The sequence below is a fragment of the Uranotaenia lowii genome, chromosome 2 (genome assembly GCF_029784155.1).
Source record: "Uranotaenia lowii strain MFRU-FL chromosome 2, ASM2978415v1, whole genome shotgun sequence".
Classification (NCBI taxonomy): domain Eukaryota; kingdom Metazoa; phylum Arthropoda; class Insecta; order Diptera; family Culicidae; genus Uranotaenia; species Uranotaenia lowii.
This window is the reverse complement of record NC_073692.1, coordinates 272,682,324-272,700,674: the sequence shown is the minus strand read 5'-3', so window position 1 is coordinate 272,700,674 and position 18,351 is coordinate 272,682,324. Positions and strand designations below refer to the sequence as shown.

Sequence of the window (18,351 nt, the reverse complement as noted above, 5' to 3'; positions counted from 1 at the left end):
CAATACTTCTACCGTGATTCTCTAATATTTGCTCGATTGGCTCCCGCAAGTCGTATTGGTTTCCGTCTTTGTTTCTGCTAGACTTTGGGAATTTATGGGAAAGTTCAAACAACGTCCCATAAGGCTTATATGCGCCCCTCTTGGATTCAAGGAACTGCAATATTTAAAACTTGTTAAACACTACCTATTTGTTTTACTTGCTTGTATTTTTTATTTCCTTGTTTTCTTTTAGGTGATTTCAATCAGGTGTCACCAAACAAAGAAAAAAACCCGATTTAATACACTTGACAGTGGGTTGTAGTCTTTCTCACAACCTGTAAATTATACTTTGACACATATTTTTGCCTGCAGCGCATAACTTTTTTTTTAAAGTCGGATCATTTAGGGCACTGTAGTGGACATTAAGTTTTTAGAAGCCATAAAAGATGATAAGTGTTGCATGATGCTCCAGTTGATGGTACTTCCGACAGAGAAAAATGATGTCAGAAGTCTACACAGCAAAAAACAAATCATGTAATTTAGCATTGAAAGCGATGCAAATAATTGGACCATCGCTTTAGACATAAGTTTATGGCTTGATTTGAAATTACATCATGGTTTGTAAAATCACAAGCGAAAGAAATGCTTACTTATTGTAAATTCACATCATTCGATGTATAACACAGGTTCTAATTTTACATCTTATTCAATGTAATGTTAATCGTTCTAAAAGTAGCACCATTAAGATTGTTTACGAAATTTTGAATTTCAAAAATGATTAGTATACGAAGTCAAAGTCTCGTTCAAGTTACATTAAATGCATTTTAAGGTTTTCTTAGAATGGATTGCGGATTTTATTAAAAATGTAGCGGGTACGATATTTATGAACATGATATTTATTTTCTCTAATTTATCACGAATTGAATTTCAATGACAATAGCAACAGAGAAACGAAGCTATTGTACCATCTGCGAGCATCGTTATCGGTGTATATGGTTGCACAATCTCCTGTGGATAAAAAAAAAACAAAAACGAAAACATGTCAGTTGAGAAGCTGTGTATTGATATGATACAACAAAATGAATTACAACAATTTTTTCCTTTGTTGCTGACGGCTGCTTTTGCCAAATGATTAATTTAGGAATAAATTGTGTTCACAATAAATTAACATGAACATAAAATAAATTCATCATTGAATAGACAAGAAGTCTCTCGTTTTCTCTGAAACTTAATCACAATAAATAAAAATTTCATAACTATTGGAGGGAATAATGAAATTAACGACATGACACCTATTATCGGTTTCAAATTAATCAGACTACCTACCACTTTTTATCCTACAGTTGAAAATTAATTTAATACAGCTTCGAAAGACTTCCGTTTTTGCGTTAATCCCTATTTCTGAAGCTCTTTCTGCGCCGAGCATATGCATCCTTGTGTCGAGTGAAAATCGCCAGATTTTGGGATGGTCTCTTGGTGAATACTGACAAGACGTGATCGAATACCTACATCTCCGTGCATATTGTACAGCTTTTCCTCAGCTTTCTTGAAGGATTTTTCCGGATACTTATTTCGTCAGGCAATTTGGGACATTTGAAAAGCTCGTTCCTATCAGCAGGTTCCAGTTTCATCGCGAAGCTTGCGTCATGTACACTCAGCCGAAAAGAAAACGTTAAATTCACCTGGATTTTCACGTAGGCGCTCATTACGTGAATTTTGGCTTGGTTTACGTGAAGCACTTAGTAGCTAATACAAAATAACTTGATCCTTACGTGAAATTCACATAGATGTAAGCTGTCAAAACAAATACACATCTGATTTACGTGAAAATTCAGTGATCCGCTAGGTATAAACGAATTTGATGCATTCTATGTGATGTTCACGTAGTTCAGAATATTTCATTCACGTAAAATCGATGTGAAAGAGATCAGTACTCAATATGGCGCGGACCCAACAGTTCGTGCTATCAGAAAAAGAAATTATATAAAGTGATGGAAAAGCTGATTATTCGTAAATAGCAACAATTTTGTTGTGTGCTGATTATTTACGTATTTTGCGATTTTCAGAGAACTCGGAATTGGAGCGCTAGGACGGCCAGGCAACCAGTATGGAGGCAACCCAGTTACCCAATTGAGAAAAGTGAAGTGAAGTGTAAAAAAGTATATATTCAGATATAAAAATTAAAAAGTGCAGTGCGTATTTAAATTAATAAAATATCCTCCAAAATCAATACATTTTTTTTTATTTAACAGGTAGAAAAACAAACTCCCTACGTAAATATTACAATAAAATCTACGTGAATAACATGTAGCAGAACGAATCCCTTTCCACATTCGATCTACGTTGTTTTTACATACAACTCACATGAAAATTACGTGAATTCTGCTTGCTGCGCGAGCCCTGTTTGCTACTTGAAATTCACGTAAGTTTCACGTGATTTTCATGGTGGCAAAAATCCATGTACATTTTCACGTAGCGATCATGTGAGGAATTTTTTCGGTGTATAGTCTCCGGTTTCCCTGATAGGAGTCGTAGGTTATCGGAGCAACGAAAACCTAAGGTATTCATAGTTTTCAACAAATACTTTTCATACTTTTACATTTAAATAGCGACAATCACTCGACACATAACAACAAAGACACCAAACAAGCAATTTCGGTTTTGTTTACGTTTGAGACAAAATTGGCCCATATGGTAAATACAACCTGTATACAAATCTCAGGTGGCGATGGAAATCCCGTGCGAAGTGTTAGTAAAAGTTCTGTTTTTGTAAACATTGTAACCAAGACAATTCGTGACGTCATTTGCATTTTCAAACAATTTGCATTTTCAAACAATTTGCATTTTACCTTTTTACTTTTTGAATAACTAACGAGCTTATACTAAACATGCAGTCTCTTTATGAATAACGAGTTCTGAAATAGTGTGCTTGTTTGTTCATCACCTTCGTTGTACCACATTGGTCCAAATAATCCAACCACCAACCAGAGCAGGGGTGCCAGGTGGTTTTGACAACAATCAGGACACCGCGATGAATAGGAAAAAAAAATCAGGATTTTTCAGGACACCACTGAATTAATGGAAATAACATGCAGCTCTACCTTCATTGCATAATAAAAGAGAAATACAAGTACTGAAGACGCTTAAACTATGCAACTGAAGTGAGCAGAACCTTAGTTGGCTTGCAGTTTATATCGAAAAACTTAAATATCAACGGAACCAAAGATTATCATAGGTTAAGTATTTTATAATTAATTTGTTTGTTGTTCTTATCAATAAACTATATAGTTATAATTTAGATATTTTTTAAGAAAATTAGGACACATCTAAACATTTTCAGACCTTTTTTAAAAAATCAGGACAGTTCCAGCGTTTCAGGACACCTGGCACCTCTGAACCAGGGTAAACAAAACCAAAAAATCAATACCAAGTTTTCAAATCGTTTGCCAGTTCCTTGTGGATAGTGTGCGAGGTGATCGTTCGGCCAGATTATATTTTTTCCGGGAGCATCACTGACTGCAGGAAGCATATTTCGAGAAAAGACCGGATCCAATTTTTTGGAACTAGCTGAAGTAGTCTGCCAAAATAAGCATCTCGTGAAATCCAGCATACAGAGAAAACGACGATGCCGTTTAAAAACCTGATGACTTGCTACCGTTGGCAGGAATGCAGGATTATCCACTTAAATTCAGAGTGCTTGATTTAGGAGGATGGACACCAACTATGCGGATGTGCGCAGCACAGGGTCAGGCTTGCCAAAAGGTTCCGTGAGTGATACCGTTGTTATGATTCAACCAAAGTAAGCAGTATTTACCTGTTTTAACAACTGATTCCCTAATCCTTTTGATTTATATTACAGGAGGTCAATTACTAGCGTTGGTATACGACAGAAACGTCGTAAAACTTGTTCAAGGCAATCTTAGTGAAAATTCGATATGACTGGATTTGAAAGGAACATTATGCAGGTTAAGGTTAAGATAGTTGATGATGGTCTGGCAACTCTGCTAGAAATAAGTATTCCTGCTTTACAGTGAAACAATTTTGTTTATTTAATCAGTCAAGTTACCTTTTAAAGTTTTAATTTTGCTATGATTTTAGTGTTAAAAGTGCTTTGAAGCGATAGAAAATGGAGGTTTTTGTTTAAAATGGTGATAAAGTGGAAGAAATTGCATTTGAAAATGCAAACAAATTGTTCCAATTTCATCTTGTTCCTGAATCGTGAAGTGTTGTTGGGTTAAGAATAATTTAGCAAATACTCAAACCCCTCGTGATGTTCCTTATTGCGATGATAACGGAACGTAACGCCTCATCAACTGGAGTGAGCGAAACAAAAAAATCAAAACAACCAAACCCAATGACATCTTATGGAATGCAAATTATGTTCATATTTAACTTGGATTTCCTAAACTGTCCGTAAGTTTTGCCCCGGAAATTAGCCCAAACGATAAGGTAGGTTTTCTCCTCTGGTTTGGGATTGGAAGACGATTAACTTTAATCTGAGGGTTGGTATCGAACTACCTTTTGATCACGTAAGTAAGCGACCATAAATTTATGCTTCTGATAGAATCCAGACCTCATTTTTTTTATTAGTACGCTAAATCTGCTCATCTAAATTGTTCGAACCAGGTTATTGATGAATGCGAAAGCATCTATTATAAGATCGAATCAAGTTGTTTTAACACGAAATACTACTGACACACGACTTGAGATGAAAGGATAATATTTTTATTATAATCATTATTATTACCGGAAAATTAATCGTCAACAAATCGTTCTTCGCTCCGTTGTTCACACTTTTCCACGTAAACGTATTTGTACTGTTGGTTCGAACTGGCTTATTTTAGTTGTACTTTTCAAGTTTTGATAATAATTGTTTTTATCATTCTGCTTACAATTATCCATTATGTTATTTATCCATGAACTCATGGACAATTCAATTAAACATTATTTTTCATTTATTCAGGTTGTGATTTTTGAACTACAATTAACTTTTAAATATTATATTTTAAACAGTCAGCATCACAACTTTAAACAGTTATAGGTAAAGTAAGATGTAGTGAAAATAATACATATTAAATTGGAATAATTCATTAATTTTTCATTTTAAACTATTATCAACAAATATATCATAAGTACACTAACAATATTTGTATTCCAGCTTCTTCGGTAAGAATGATATTTTCTTTATAATTGTATTTTACTTTATTCATAATAGGAAAAATAAACCAAATGTATTAAACTATATACACGTCCATCTTTAATTGGACCTGCTAGGATACTAGTTTTATATAATTAGACAATTATATTGAATAAGTACCCGGGTATGTCAACAATAAAAGATGGAAAGTTTGATCATAATCGCATGACCCATTTGGTCATGTGGCTATGATTGGGCGGGGCTTATTGATAAGGAAAGTTACCTCGGGATGTGCAGCTAGGTCTCTGTCATTCTGAAATGGGTTTCTGGAATTTCAATAGAGCTAACACCACCAGCATCCGCGATTGAACAATTTTAATCAAATGGATTAAAATTGACTCCTTTGCATAACATACCTGCCAGTTCAGGGGGTCGTTGGTTGGAACACACACACACACACACACACACACACACACACAACATTATGCAGGTTAAGATAGTCGACATAAATATTTTAGAGAAAAACGAAATCAACTAGGGTAGAAGCACTAGTTGTTGAACAGGTACCAGATATTGAACACTAGTAAAACATTAACCGATTAAAACAGTAATATACAGTAGAAAAATGAATCAAAATTCGTTGTGCCACTGTTGAAGCATTTCCTACCTCTGTTCAAATTTTTATCAAGAATCTCGGACTCTTAAAGCCACAATCTCCGAAACTTGAATATGTGTTCAAATTTTGACATGGTTTTTCGACTGGATGAAGAAAACAGCTTATTTTTGATTGGAGGAAAAATTGGATAAAAGACAAATAAACGTCTAAGATAAAGATATGAGTGGTTTCAACTAAGTCTTTTTAAATGATTTCTGGAAGAGTTGCAGCCTTTATAATCCTAAATTTCTTAAAATTTAACAAATTAAAGCGTTCAATCATTGGATAACAGAAAACGCCAATGTTTCAATTATTGAACGTTCAATCTTGCTGTACTCGTTTCGTAAAGAAATGCATGTACCAGTTATTGAACAAACATCGGTTGGTGTTTGGAAATGTAAACAAACTATTTCTCGGTTGCTAGCTCAACCAAAATCGCCCCTGCAAGGCATACTACCAAGCGAAATACCCCTAAATATATGCAATGATTTTCAATGTTTACGTGTTCAATAATTAGAACATTGCCTGTTCAATATTTGAATCATTGTGTTTAATCATTGGAACAAAAGTTATTTTGAATAAAAAGGCTTAAATAATAATTTCAAAACATATTTCCGCGAAAAAAATACATCGATTCGAAGCAGAGAAATAAGCTTAAGCTACGCTATCAAAATTTTATCAGAAAAATCTTGCGTTATTATTTATTGGCCACAAATGTGTTGAATCCCAAAGATGGTGTTCAATATATAGTGTTCTTACCCTACCTATCACCAACTGAGCAAGCAGAACATCAATTATTAAGTGTTAATGTTTCTCCAATGATTGGAAAGTTTATAACAGGAACAGAGAAATCGATTAGCTTAGAGATTTTTTTATGTCATGCATGTTGAAAACGAGCAATGGAAAGAAGTGGAATAGAAAATAGAAAGTGTAGTAATTTAAAAAAAAATCAATTATGCAATTAATAAATTTACTTGACATGATTTTAGTTTGTTTTTGGATCATTACTGTGTATGAGTTCCTAATGTATTTAAAAACAGAAAAGAACCTCCAAAAATAAACAGGTACTTTCAGAGTTCAATGCTACGTGAAAACACAATCTTAAACATCTAAGTATAACCGAATTTCTTTTCTTACCCGTGTGTAGTCATGCAATCGTGTCGGGATGATTCGTTTCCGAAGAAATCGTCTCTGCGATGCTGAATTCCAAGGTCACGTACGTAATATGACATCATATTACTTCCGGAAATTGTGACGCACTGTCAATATTGTTGAATATAAAAAAAAAATATATTTGCTTGTGTTTCATCTTATTTCAGTCCAACTTACCGTGATTTAAAATGCGTGTTCGAGGCACACTGATACCAGCACATAAGAATTCCGTATTATTAACGGCATTGTACTTAAAATCCGACTCAAAATTCGCGAAAACGGTTCCCGCGTTTGTTTTTGTAAACATTGTGACCTCTATTGAAATTTACATCCCGGCAATGTGATTTCACACCCAGCTTAACAAGGATATCGCGTCGCGAGCCTCAAAAATCAGTATGAAAACATTTAAAATAGCATGTTAGGAAAATTCTTAAAAATTGAATGTTTTTCGATGTAATTTTGAGTATGACTTCAATTCACATTGCGAATTTTTACATCGTTTTCAGAATTAGGTTTAGTGTGATTATAATTTTTTTTTGCTGTGTATGTTTTACTGTCAGTTCACCAACGACTGTTCTATTCTTAATTAAATGCACAGTAGTGGCTTACAAGTAGCTGATTGATTGATCTGAAGAAGATATTTTATATTATCCAGATTAGGCGAAAAGAGTTTGGCATTGGAGTACGTTTTTCCAAATGGCTTGACATACATATTTGAACTTAGGAATTTGAAAGTGTTCTCGGGATACGGTAATCACTTCGTGGCATAAAGCCGTGATGAATAACGATTTAGAGGTCCAGTTATACCTACTCAGGAATAGGAAGGAACCCTCCTAACCCGCCAGAACAACGATCGTTACACTAATGGCGTTTTTTTTTTTGATTCCGGATTCGGCTCTGGAACCGTCAGAATAAAAAAATGACTCTCGGGTTTCGAGTTATTCCATACGTAGATGAGGGCATAACGAGCACCCGAGGCATAATGAGAACTACGCTTTTCTACGAAAGTGCGTATTTTCTTAAATAAATTTTCATGAGGATTTGTTTCGTACTTCCTATAGTATTAATTTTTCACAAAAAAAGGAATCTCCTTATCATCTTTACAGAGATATTTAAAAAAAACTAGCTTGTTTCTCAAGTTACGAAAATATTATAATTTTAGAGCACCACGAAATAAGCTCTTATGATCTTAAAATAACCTTGATCTATAATGTACGCACTGCAACATGATGTACACATTGTTTCTCAATTTTTACCATCATAAAATTTTTGATTTTTCACTTTTATCATTTTTAAAACACGTTTTTACTTAAATTTGTTGACTAGGGGCATATAGAGCACCATATTATCGAGGCATAATGAGCATTTTCTTCCGTAGAATCTAGCAGCGAATTAAAATTGATTTATAGCGCCACACCTTGACTAGTTTTCATCCAACGATTTAGCCTATTGGTAAGGTGTCGGAGAGGTAATCAAAAGACTAGAGTTAGATTTCTGTTCGAGGTGATTTTTTTCCATTCACAATTCATGATCGATTTTTTTATTGTTACATTATACGGCTAGTAGCATCATCCTCCGAACAAAGTACTTAATGTATGAGCGTGCGTGAATTGTTTGTATTCTACAAACAGACCTAGATTATTTTGTTATTGCTTTGTTTGATGAATCTACGACTCACCTGACTTCATCGAATTGAATTCGCTGCTAGATTCCCCGGCAAAAACGCACATCTTGCTCTGATTAATGGTGCTCATACTGCCTCAGGGGGGGTTCTCATTATGCCTCCACAGTGGCTGGTTTTCAGCTTTTGGCAAAATTTTTTAAAATGCATTTTTTAACGTTTTCATCTAGTTTTTCACGTTTCAGCCCGTTAGGGAATAGGCTTTTCAAGTGTCTGAACACGAAACAATAATGTAACCTCCATATTATAGCTATTTTCTATGGTTAAATAACCGTTTTCCTTAAGGTGGCCATTATGCCCCCATCTCCCCTAGGTGTGTGTGAGAACGAGCGCAATGTTTACATGAGGCTGTCATTTTGTTCTCCCTTCTGGATTTCTTCATTCGGTTCTTCCCATCCGGATTGCCTTTTTTCGTGTCCGGATTGCACTGTACAGCAGATAGTACGATTTTGATTGGTTGAGAGGTTCAAAATCGCGGCAATAATCATTTTCCCGTTCATTATTTCAAGTGTTTTGCTTTCAGCCAAAAACAGCTGTTTAATGTTTTGACAACAACGTTGAGAGTATTGGTGAACTTCTCGCAAAACTGACTTTCTTCTCAGGGCGACTCCGTCCGTTTTTCGAGCGAACCTAGGTTGCCTCTCGAGCAATAAATGAGCACGATGACAGCAGTTAGAGCGAACCTAGGTTGCCTCTAGTTTGCCACCAGGTGAAAAAAAATACGGTATAAGATAAGCCTACACAGTAATCGAATATTACCGAACTTAGTATTTTTTATTGAAAGCCGAACAAGTGGAAATAACTGCGTTGAGTAATGTTTATCGAACGTTCGGATTTTTTTCCTTAATACCTGTAATAATTACCGCAATGCCGGTAAACGTAACCAACATGAAAGAAATTATTACCGAATAACTATAAAGTTTTCGGTAATTTTATGAAGAGATTAATCACCGTAATTTTTATTTGTTAATTTGATTTATCGGTCTAGCGGTGAAAAGTGATGTCCTTTTTAGTAGGGACATCTAAAGGTTATGATTTTTTTTTATATAGATGGATAGAAGGTTAGAAGAAATGAAAGATGGTGAAAATGAGCGGGTAGAATTTGTTTAGAAGCATTACCATCACATATCATGTTCGTCCGCACTACAAGTTTCCAGCCTGTGGGTCGGACCACGCTAAGCCTACTAATGTGTGGTGGTAAATGCAACTCTATCTGTATCTACCACTTCATAGTAGTAGGCTCGTGAGGAACAAAAATTTGATATGTGATGGTAATGCTTCTAAACAAATTCTACCCGCTCATTTTCACCATCTTTCATTTCTTCTAACCTTCTATCCATCTATATAAAAAAAAATTCATAATCTTTAGATGTCCCTACTAAAAAGGACATCACTTTTCACCGCTAGGCCGATAAATCAAAGTAACAAATTTTCGGTAATTTTCACCGAAAACCGGTTGTTACTATAGAAAAGTCGTTACTTTTACCTAAATTAATGCATTCCGAAAGGATTGCCCGAATAGACTTGCACCTTGAAAAAACCATAAAGTTCATAATCACAATACCATAAATTTGCTGGTTTTCACCATGACTTTTACGATCCACGATATCGTGAATACACATTGAAGTTCATAGTTTACGACCATACATTTCATCGTTTTGACGAAAATTACCATGAAAAAGGGGTATTGTTATGCAGCGTGACCATGAAAAAATTGGCGATTTCCCATACATTGGAAAGCTGAAAAATATAAAGTTCATTGTTTTTACAGCTTCCATTTTTTCACAATAAAACCATGAAATACCATTGTTTTTCATAATATTTTGATTATTGCTTGGATGATGAAAGTCATCGTTATGAATATTTTGCGATCATGGAATAAAATTTTATTTAAATTATGTTTTGATTTTTTTATTTATTCCAAAAATACATTAATTTACATCACATCACAATCCCATATCACTTTGTAAAATAACAAATCATAAAAAAAACATGTTGAACATAACACATTTTCTGGAACAACCGCAGACCATAAGATGTGGGATCTCCGAGTGACATTTTGTCCGCAGATCACGAGCCGGGCTGATCTGGGGTCACTATATGTAGTTCCAGTTTGGGGGTTCCTGGCCATTCCTCCCGATGGCATTTTGATGCTTTTTCCAAGCCCTGCGGAAGCCATCGGATTGGGTCTCGCACTTCAGGACTTGCATCGCTAGAATCGAGGAAAAAGTTTAAAATATGTTTTTCGCGTAATTTCGATACAACTCACCTGTGGTCTACTTCAAAAACTTCGATAATTTTACAGTTCTTTTCAAACTTAACTGAATTGCGAACCAAAACAAATCGTCCGAAAAAGTTCACTTTTGGCGCGCCAAAATTTCAAGCTACACGAAAAAGTGGAAATGTGTAAGTATCAAAAATATTCAACCAAGTATGCTGTTTCTACCATGAAGTATCCCTTTGACGGAAAAGAGTAGTAGGACCACTAGAAAGATTAGTAGGAACTCTACTTGCCGCCTACTAGCCGTCCCATTGTTTTCTAGTGGAAAATGGCCCAACCGATACAGTAGAAATGACATTCCCGATTCAGAATGACAGCTCTCGTTGACATCTGCTATGGTTTGATTGTATTGGTGTGTTATAGCTCAGTGCTTATGTGTGAGTGTGTTGACATTGAATGCATATGTGTGCGTGCTTACTAGGTATGGCTAGGATGTTTCGAATTTCAAAATACTATTAAAATTTGTGGAAAATAAATTTTATTATTCCTATTAACATCAGCTTAAAATTATACACTTTTAATAATAGACTTTTCATCATACACTTTTCACCATCGGCTGCACTCGCGAGGATAGCGTACGTTCTCGACCATCGAACTCATAGCACAATTTAATTTCTCCAGCGTTTCGAGCGGCCTCGACTTTTTCTCACTGGTAATAGAAATCTGGAATTAGTAAAATAAAACCTCATTAAAACTTTCAGTGAAAGGAACACCGGTCGCATTCGTAAGGTATGCTGCTGAAATTCTTACCGTAGTTGATGATCCGATGCTTCTGGTGTAAGGCACCCAATGCCTTTTGCTCATAGATGCCGATTGCACCAAATTTTGTTGGCAAGTTTTTTTCAAGTGCTGCTGAAATGAATCGCTAATTAATATTAAACAAATAACCAAAAATCCAAAAACTTACCATTTCACGAAGCTGCAGCTAACAAGGATTGAAACGTAATGGCCGTTGAAAACCCAGATTTTTTCCAGGCCTACTTAGAGCACTAATACTCACAAGCAAAAAGTCGTTAAAACGACCATTCGATATTGTGCAGGCGAGTTGTTTATTTTTTTTCGTATAATATACACATGTTGGTAATTGTATATGTGCAATCGGTGCAATCAGCTGACTGGACTGATGCACGTTAAGAGTTAAAACCCCTAATTTATGACATTGAACGCAGCCCTACGCGCGAAATTTTTCTCTCAACAATGATCCGCATTGACTGGGATATGGTAAACATTGAATTTCATTGTAAAAATCACGTTTTACCATGGTTCTGGTCTATTCGGGTGGCTTCTTTTAGAGAATTTCTTAGAATTTCTATCAATAATACATTTGTAGCATTATAATTAAGTTTGGGTAGCTGTTTTGTTTTGTGCGTGTAGTCCGACTATGCACAGCAAAAAAATTCTAAAAGTATACGGAATCTAAAACATGAGGGATCACACAAGTGTAATAAAAAAGATGTAATTTTCCACTCCTTTTGATGTAATTTTAGTCTTTTTTAAAAAAAACGGATAAAATAAACTGCTATAATTTTACATTCCGTGATGTAAAAATCAACCAGTCAATGACATTTATATCTCAAACAGTGTAAAATTATATCTGTTTGATTTAAATTTGAATCAAACAATTTGTCTGAGCCATTTGCCAGTCAAGTCAGAAATCGGAAACCGAGTACCTTGGTTTCAAGACGCAGCTCCAGCATTTCAATACTTTTCTCAAAATGGTAGGTTTCTAAAGTGAAAAACAAACGAATGTTGTTATTGAAACTAATAGGTTGTGTCGCTGTAATCAACGACGGCTGATTTTGTAGTGGCAGAGATCTGGGGAAAAAATTGTCTGGAGAGAAAATGGCCTGGACATTTTGACGTAGAATTACGTCTTACGGCTACACTATAGGGGGACAAATTGAAATTGGCGAACGAATCTCGCGTCACGAAAAACGCCTCTTTACCAGACATCACATCTAAATGATTATGACGTCATCACCAACGCCTGCTTTGATGGGATTTTTTCCCTACCTACGAAAGGTATAAAACAAAGGGCTCTTCGGTCGACTCGGTTTCACTTTCGTTTTGCCCGTTGAGTTGAACAGAATTCGCTGCTCTTCGATCGGTGTTTGGACCCCACCAGTGGTAATCCTACATCCTACACCGATATCGACTAGCAGTTCTGTTCACTAGCTAGTGCTGCTGCATGGATCAGCCGGAGGCAGCAAGCAGCAGAGACGACCAGCGGCGGCTGAGCCCACCAGTTGCGGACATTCCAGTGGAGGAGGGCCTCAGTGGCAGAGCGAGAGACATTGAAGCAAATGTTATTCCTGCCATCTTTGTGTATATAATGTGCGTGTGGTGTGTGATGCATATGATTTGTGAAGTGTGGAGCGTGTGATGATTATTTTGTGTCATAATCAGCACACGCCATACTTCTCCCACACGCACAATATTTACCCAACACAGCGATATTACGGGGTTGCTAGCGAACCGGAAATACTTTGGAATTTCAATTTTTTGCGATCCTTAATATGTCAAGAACCTTTTATGGTATCTAGATTACAACAGCTAGTTTAAGTTTTTGGCGTCAAATTATTTCATGTTTGATTTACATGTTTCTGTCTTATGCAAAATGTAAATATTTTGGCTGTGTGAGTGTTTGAAACTTTTGCTTAAAGATTCCTGAGAAGTAAAGTCTGTTCCATATAAAAATGGTGTCGAAAACAAGCTCCTGACAAAATAACATTTTCAATTTTAACGGTTAAAGTTCAGCCCTGTTTTTTATACGACTCTCTATATTTTCAAAACTCTGGTTCAAATGACTGGGGCATTAATAAAGTTATTGATTTTTTTTGGATGTAAAAAAACTTTTTTCCCAAAACATGCCTATAGATTTTTACAAAAAAATATAACTTCACTTATAAAATAACTAAACTAAAATAAACTTAATAACTAAGTTTTGTAAAACGAAAACGAATCCCAATTCAAGGTTGACAATCTGATTGGTATATTTCTATACAAACGATACAATAATTTCCTACAACTTTGTAAACATTCGAGAAAAAACTGAAATTTTCATAGCGGCAAAACCTATACCATTGAAGTATCAATATCAATCTTACCGGACTTGTTTTTGTAAAATTTTAGAGAAAAACCATGAATAGATTATGTTGGGTTCGTCCCAAATAAATTATAAAATTCTTTCAATTTTATGCGAAAAGATAACGTGTTAAAAGACGATGTAGTATTTTTCATAATTTCATACCGATTCACCATAATTTAATTTAAAAAAATCAGTAGGTAGAATAAAAACAAGAAAAATCATAATTTTTGCCGAGAAATACTTTGGAATTTCAAATCGAAAAATCACTAGCAACCCTGATATTAACATATTCGTTCTTTAAGCCAAGTCCACACTAGGCAACATGGAATGCGATTTCGGTTGCTGAGACTTGTTTATGTTTACATCTTGGTTGCTCAAGGTCTCCCATACTTGTCGGGAGACTTGAGACGAGACGAGATGCATATGTAAACATAAACAAGTCTCAGCAACCGAGATCGCAGTCCAAGTTGCCTGTGTGGACTAGGCTTTACGAACATCAATAGGTACAGATTTGAAACTGATTCTTAAGAGAAGCGTGAGAAGGAGTTTTCTTCAGAGAGCATTTTCTCTCTTCTGTATTGATTCAAGCGTGGGAAGTGTAAAAATGTCAGCACACTAGTTAACTCGTAAGCGTTTGATTTGTATGTTAAAAAATCGTTGCCTATTCATGGGCGTATAATATGATGCGTTTTTTTTGCTACGGATAATTTGACTAATTCCATCAATATTTAAAGAATATTGTGTATTCTGAATTAGAAATACGTATTACTAGAACGACCTTTGGACTGACACTGAAATAATGTCCAAACGAAAATTTGGCATGAGACAACATCTGAAAGGCAGCGGAATCAAGTGTCGATTTATTATAATTTGTATTGGATTTTTATATAAACAACTGTTGTATGACTTTTTGCATTTTTATGTATCGAGTTTTTTTTTAATCAATTACAAGCAAACGTTGGCTAAAAGAAAATTTGTAGATTTTAAATTCCTAATTTGAAGAAAATTAGTTTATTAACCACCAGAACTATCTTCTCGCTTAATTACAGAACATCTCTAAGACATGGACCGTTTAGTTATGCAACTGCATAGTGTTTTAGCGCCCATTTAAGACTACTTAAATTGGATAGACGAACTTTATTGCAAAATGCCAATTCAATACGAAAATAACATCGAGAAGGTACACGATAGGCTGTCGTAATTCTACGTTAACTTCGCGGTCGTGTGCTATATACAACCACTTCAACTTTTTTGTTTTGAAAATAAATGTTTAATAATAGTTAAATAGTGTTTTTGGTCATAAGACTTGAATATTTCTTAAAAACTGAAAATATCCAGGATCCAGGAAAATTTTACATCTTTTCGTGCATCGTTTTTGGTATAAATTTACACGCTTCAATGTAAGTAACGATGATGTAAATTTAGATTGAAAACAATGTTCCGTTCTCGTGCATCGTTTTCAATCTAAAATTACACGATTTTTTCTTGCTGTGTGTGAGTCAAAATGAATGAGTGTTTATAATTAAGAGTGTATCTGTCAAATACACACGTGGTAAAGAAAACAAACAACAAATCAAAATAACAACAACCAAAGTAGATCAACTCATAGTTCGGCTCGCCATCGCTGTGGAAATAGTTTGTGTGCGAAATCGCGTCTTTGCTCGCATTGAAGACGGAGATATCTGTATCATTCGGTCAATAAGGTGAGATCAAGTCAGTCATTTCTTCGACTCACTGTGTTGTATAGTTCAAAGACCGAATCCGAGTTGTGCCTTTGCAGATTAGCCGGAAGAATACACGACCAAGACTCAGGTAAAGCAACACTTTTCCTTCAACGATTACCTCCTTATACAACCAGAATTTTGCCGTAGATTGCTAAGGATTCAGATGTAGAAATTCAAAGAGGAAAAGAAGAAGAAAGAAAGTTTCGTGCCTCGAGATCAGGCAAAGGATTAAAGAGTTATTAAAGTAACTGCTCGATATGTGCATCGTATAAAACACGCAGCGAACGGTAGCCTTTAGATCCAGGAGTAAACAACGGCTCCATACACAGAAAATTTTTTGACTATTACGTGTCACTGAAAACTGCAACCTTCAAAATAAATCAACCTGTAATGACGAAACCTGTAATTTTAAATTATTTTCCTTGAAAGTTAACGAATTTTTTTTTTGTTTGTTTTGCTAGGATTTTAAAAGAAAGTTAACGAAAATTCATTTATTATTAAAGCAAATGTCCTGTAAAAAAGTTGTACACTAAAAATTAAATGTCACGTAATTTGTTTTTCGACCTGTAAAATTATGGTAAATGTCCTGCTCCTTTTTGTTACAGGACATTTGCGTTATTTTACAGGAAACAATGTTTGCTGTTTATGATGAGTTGTTTATTGGATATGTTTAATCTGCCAAATTAAAGCTGTGATAATTTGTCAATAGAGTCGTTTGGGGAAGCTGAGCCGTTGCTTAAGTGCCGATTGCTTTTCGGCACTCGATGATCGCCATTTGGGTTTGTCGAATCCCGATTTGCGAAAGTAAGGTGGGACGTGTAGAGAACCAGCCAATTCGAGCCGGAAGTCGTCGGAGATGCTCCGGGCAGTTGCGGTACGCCCGTCCAAGCAGTGCAGCCAGGAAGGGTTGCCAGTATGGAGAATATCCCCGACCTGAATTCTGTGATATTCTGCTGTGATACACCTGTGCCGTCCGAGCTGTGATATGATTGTTGTCCTTTTTCATGTTATAGTAGGAAAAACGGGCCCGTAAGTGATAATGTAAGCATAAGTTTTATAAATGTCGTGTGTTAGTAAATAATTGTTATTGCTTCAACCAAGTAGGCTCACAACACAGATTAGAATAAGTAATACAAAAAATGGCGCCTCTTTGGATTTGCTGCGGTGTCTTCTCCAGATTTGATGCAACATCATTTTAAACGACATGGTCATTCTTCCTCTTGAAATAAGGAATTACTTACACGTAATGACATTGACGATGACATTTAGGATAATTTGGGATTCACACCCGAATATTTAGAATAACATTTTTATGGTTTGGAAGACAATTCCAATCATCAACGCTTCCGAGCCGCTTTATTTTCCAGTAGACGTTTTTCACGCGAAGGAGAAAGAAATATTTCAACAATAAGAAGAAAACATGTGTCCTCCTCACTCAACGTCAGAGAAAATTTTGACGTTTATGATGTCAACAAATACTTTACAGTTTTTTTTGGTTTCGATCGATGAATGGAATGATCAGTTTCTTTTTTATTCCTGTAAAAAACGTAATAAATCAGGAATGTAAACACGTTTTATTATATTACGGTCTTCATAGAACAACTAAATATCGTCTTAAACGAAGCTCTATCAGCATCTCACTAACTGCTCCAAGTTACACTGAGCGAAGGTACTGTCAAACAACAATCCTTTGGGACATTCACGCTCCGTTGCGACTCCCTTGAAGCATTGGATGAATTTCCGGCAAGCTCCTGCCACGGCCAAGTTCACGAAACCTTCCCGCGGACACTTGACGCAACCGGCCGTGGTTGGATAGTCGCATGCCTGTCGTTGGGCGTTGAAGTGAAATCCGCTAGGGCAGCTTAGCGAAACCGCTATTCCGTTGTTGCATGAATAGTAGTAGTTGCATCGTTTGCTGTCGGCCAGAAATGTTCCATTAGGGCGACCAACACAGGACTGGGCCACTGCGGCGCTCAGAATGCCCAGGAAGGTAATAAGTGCTAACACTAGATGAAAACTTTTATTAATACGCTAATTACACGTGTGTGCAATTTCTAAGTAGAAAAAACTTCACAAAAAACTTCAACAATATCAGCTCTTTTAGTTAGTTATTCCTTTTGGAAATATAAAAAAAAAAAAACTAAATTTCTATTATTTTTAGGAAATATACGCAACAATTTAAAATGTCTAAGCTGCAAATATGCAGTTTAGGTCTTTCGTGTTATTATATTTTCATAAGGAATGTTAAAATTTGATAAAATAAAGAGTTTTAGGAAAGGAGTTATTTTTTGAGTAATTTAACACAATTTTTCTAGAAGTAAATGTTGAATTCTCTTAAAGTATTTTTTACTGATTTGCAACTTAATTTTTTGGAATCATAAAGTTTCATTTTATTTTCTTACCTTTCATCCTTAACTTTCCCTTATTTCACAAATTTCGGCTATCAAATGACGGTCAACTGTCAACCTGGGAGGTATTTAATTACTTCCCAAATGCCGGAAGCATGTCCGGTGCTTGTTTTTCAAACTTTAACAATGACATATCATTGGGGGATGACTGATTGTTAAGGAATTTTTTCTATTCCTACAAGGCGTCTAGCTTGGAATTGTATGTTTTGTTGTGCTGCAGGTTATTTTTTTTATCAGTCAACCATT

At 35.5% G+C, this 18,351-nt stretch overlaps 1 protein-coding gene and 1 long non-coding RNA gene across 2 annotated transcripts; one reads left to right on the top strand and one right to left on the bottom strand.

Moving 5' to 3' along the window:
* The first annotated feature begins 3,381 nt into the window (after positions 1-3,381).
* LOC129746883 (uncharacterized) lies at positions 3,382-6,754 on the top strand. The gene is made up of 3 exons (XR_008737396.1): positions 3,382-3,778; positions 3,839-3,950; positions 5,613-6,754. It is a non-coding gene; the product is annotated as an uncharacterized LOC129746883 (long non-coding RNA).
* Positions 6,755-17,252: 10,498 nt separating this feature from the next.
* LOC129750149 (probable endochitinase) lies at positions 17,253-18,213 on the bottom strand. The gene is made up of 2 exons (XM_055745391.1): positions 18,100-18,213; positions 17,253-17,703 (listed from the first exon to the last, which is right to left on the bottom strand). Exons 1-2 carry the CDS (start codon positions 18,104-18,106, stop codon positions 17,327-17,329), a joined length of 384 nt encoding a protein of 127 aa, XP_055601366.1. The 5' UTR covers positions 18,107-18,213; the 3' UTR covers positions 17,253-17,326.
* Between the last annotated feature and the right edge of the window lie 138 nt (positions 18,214-18,351).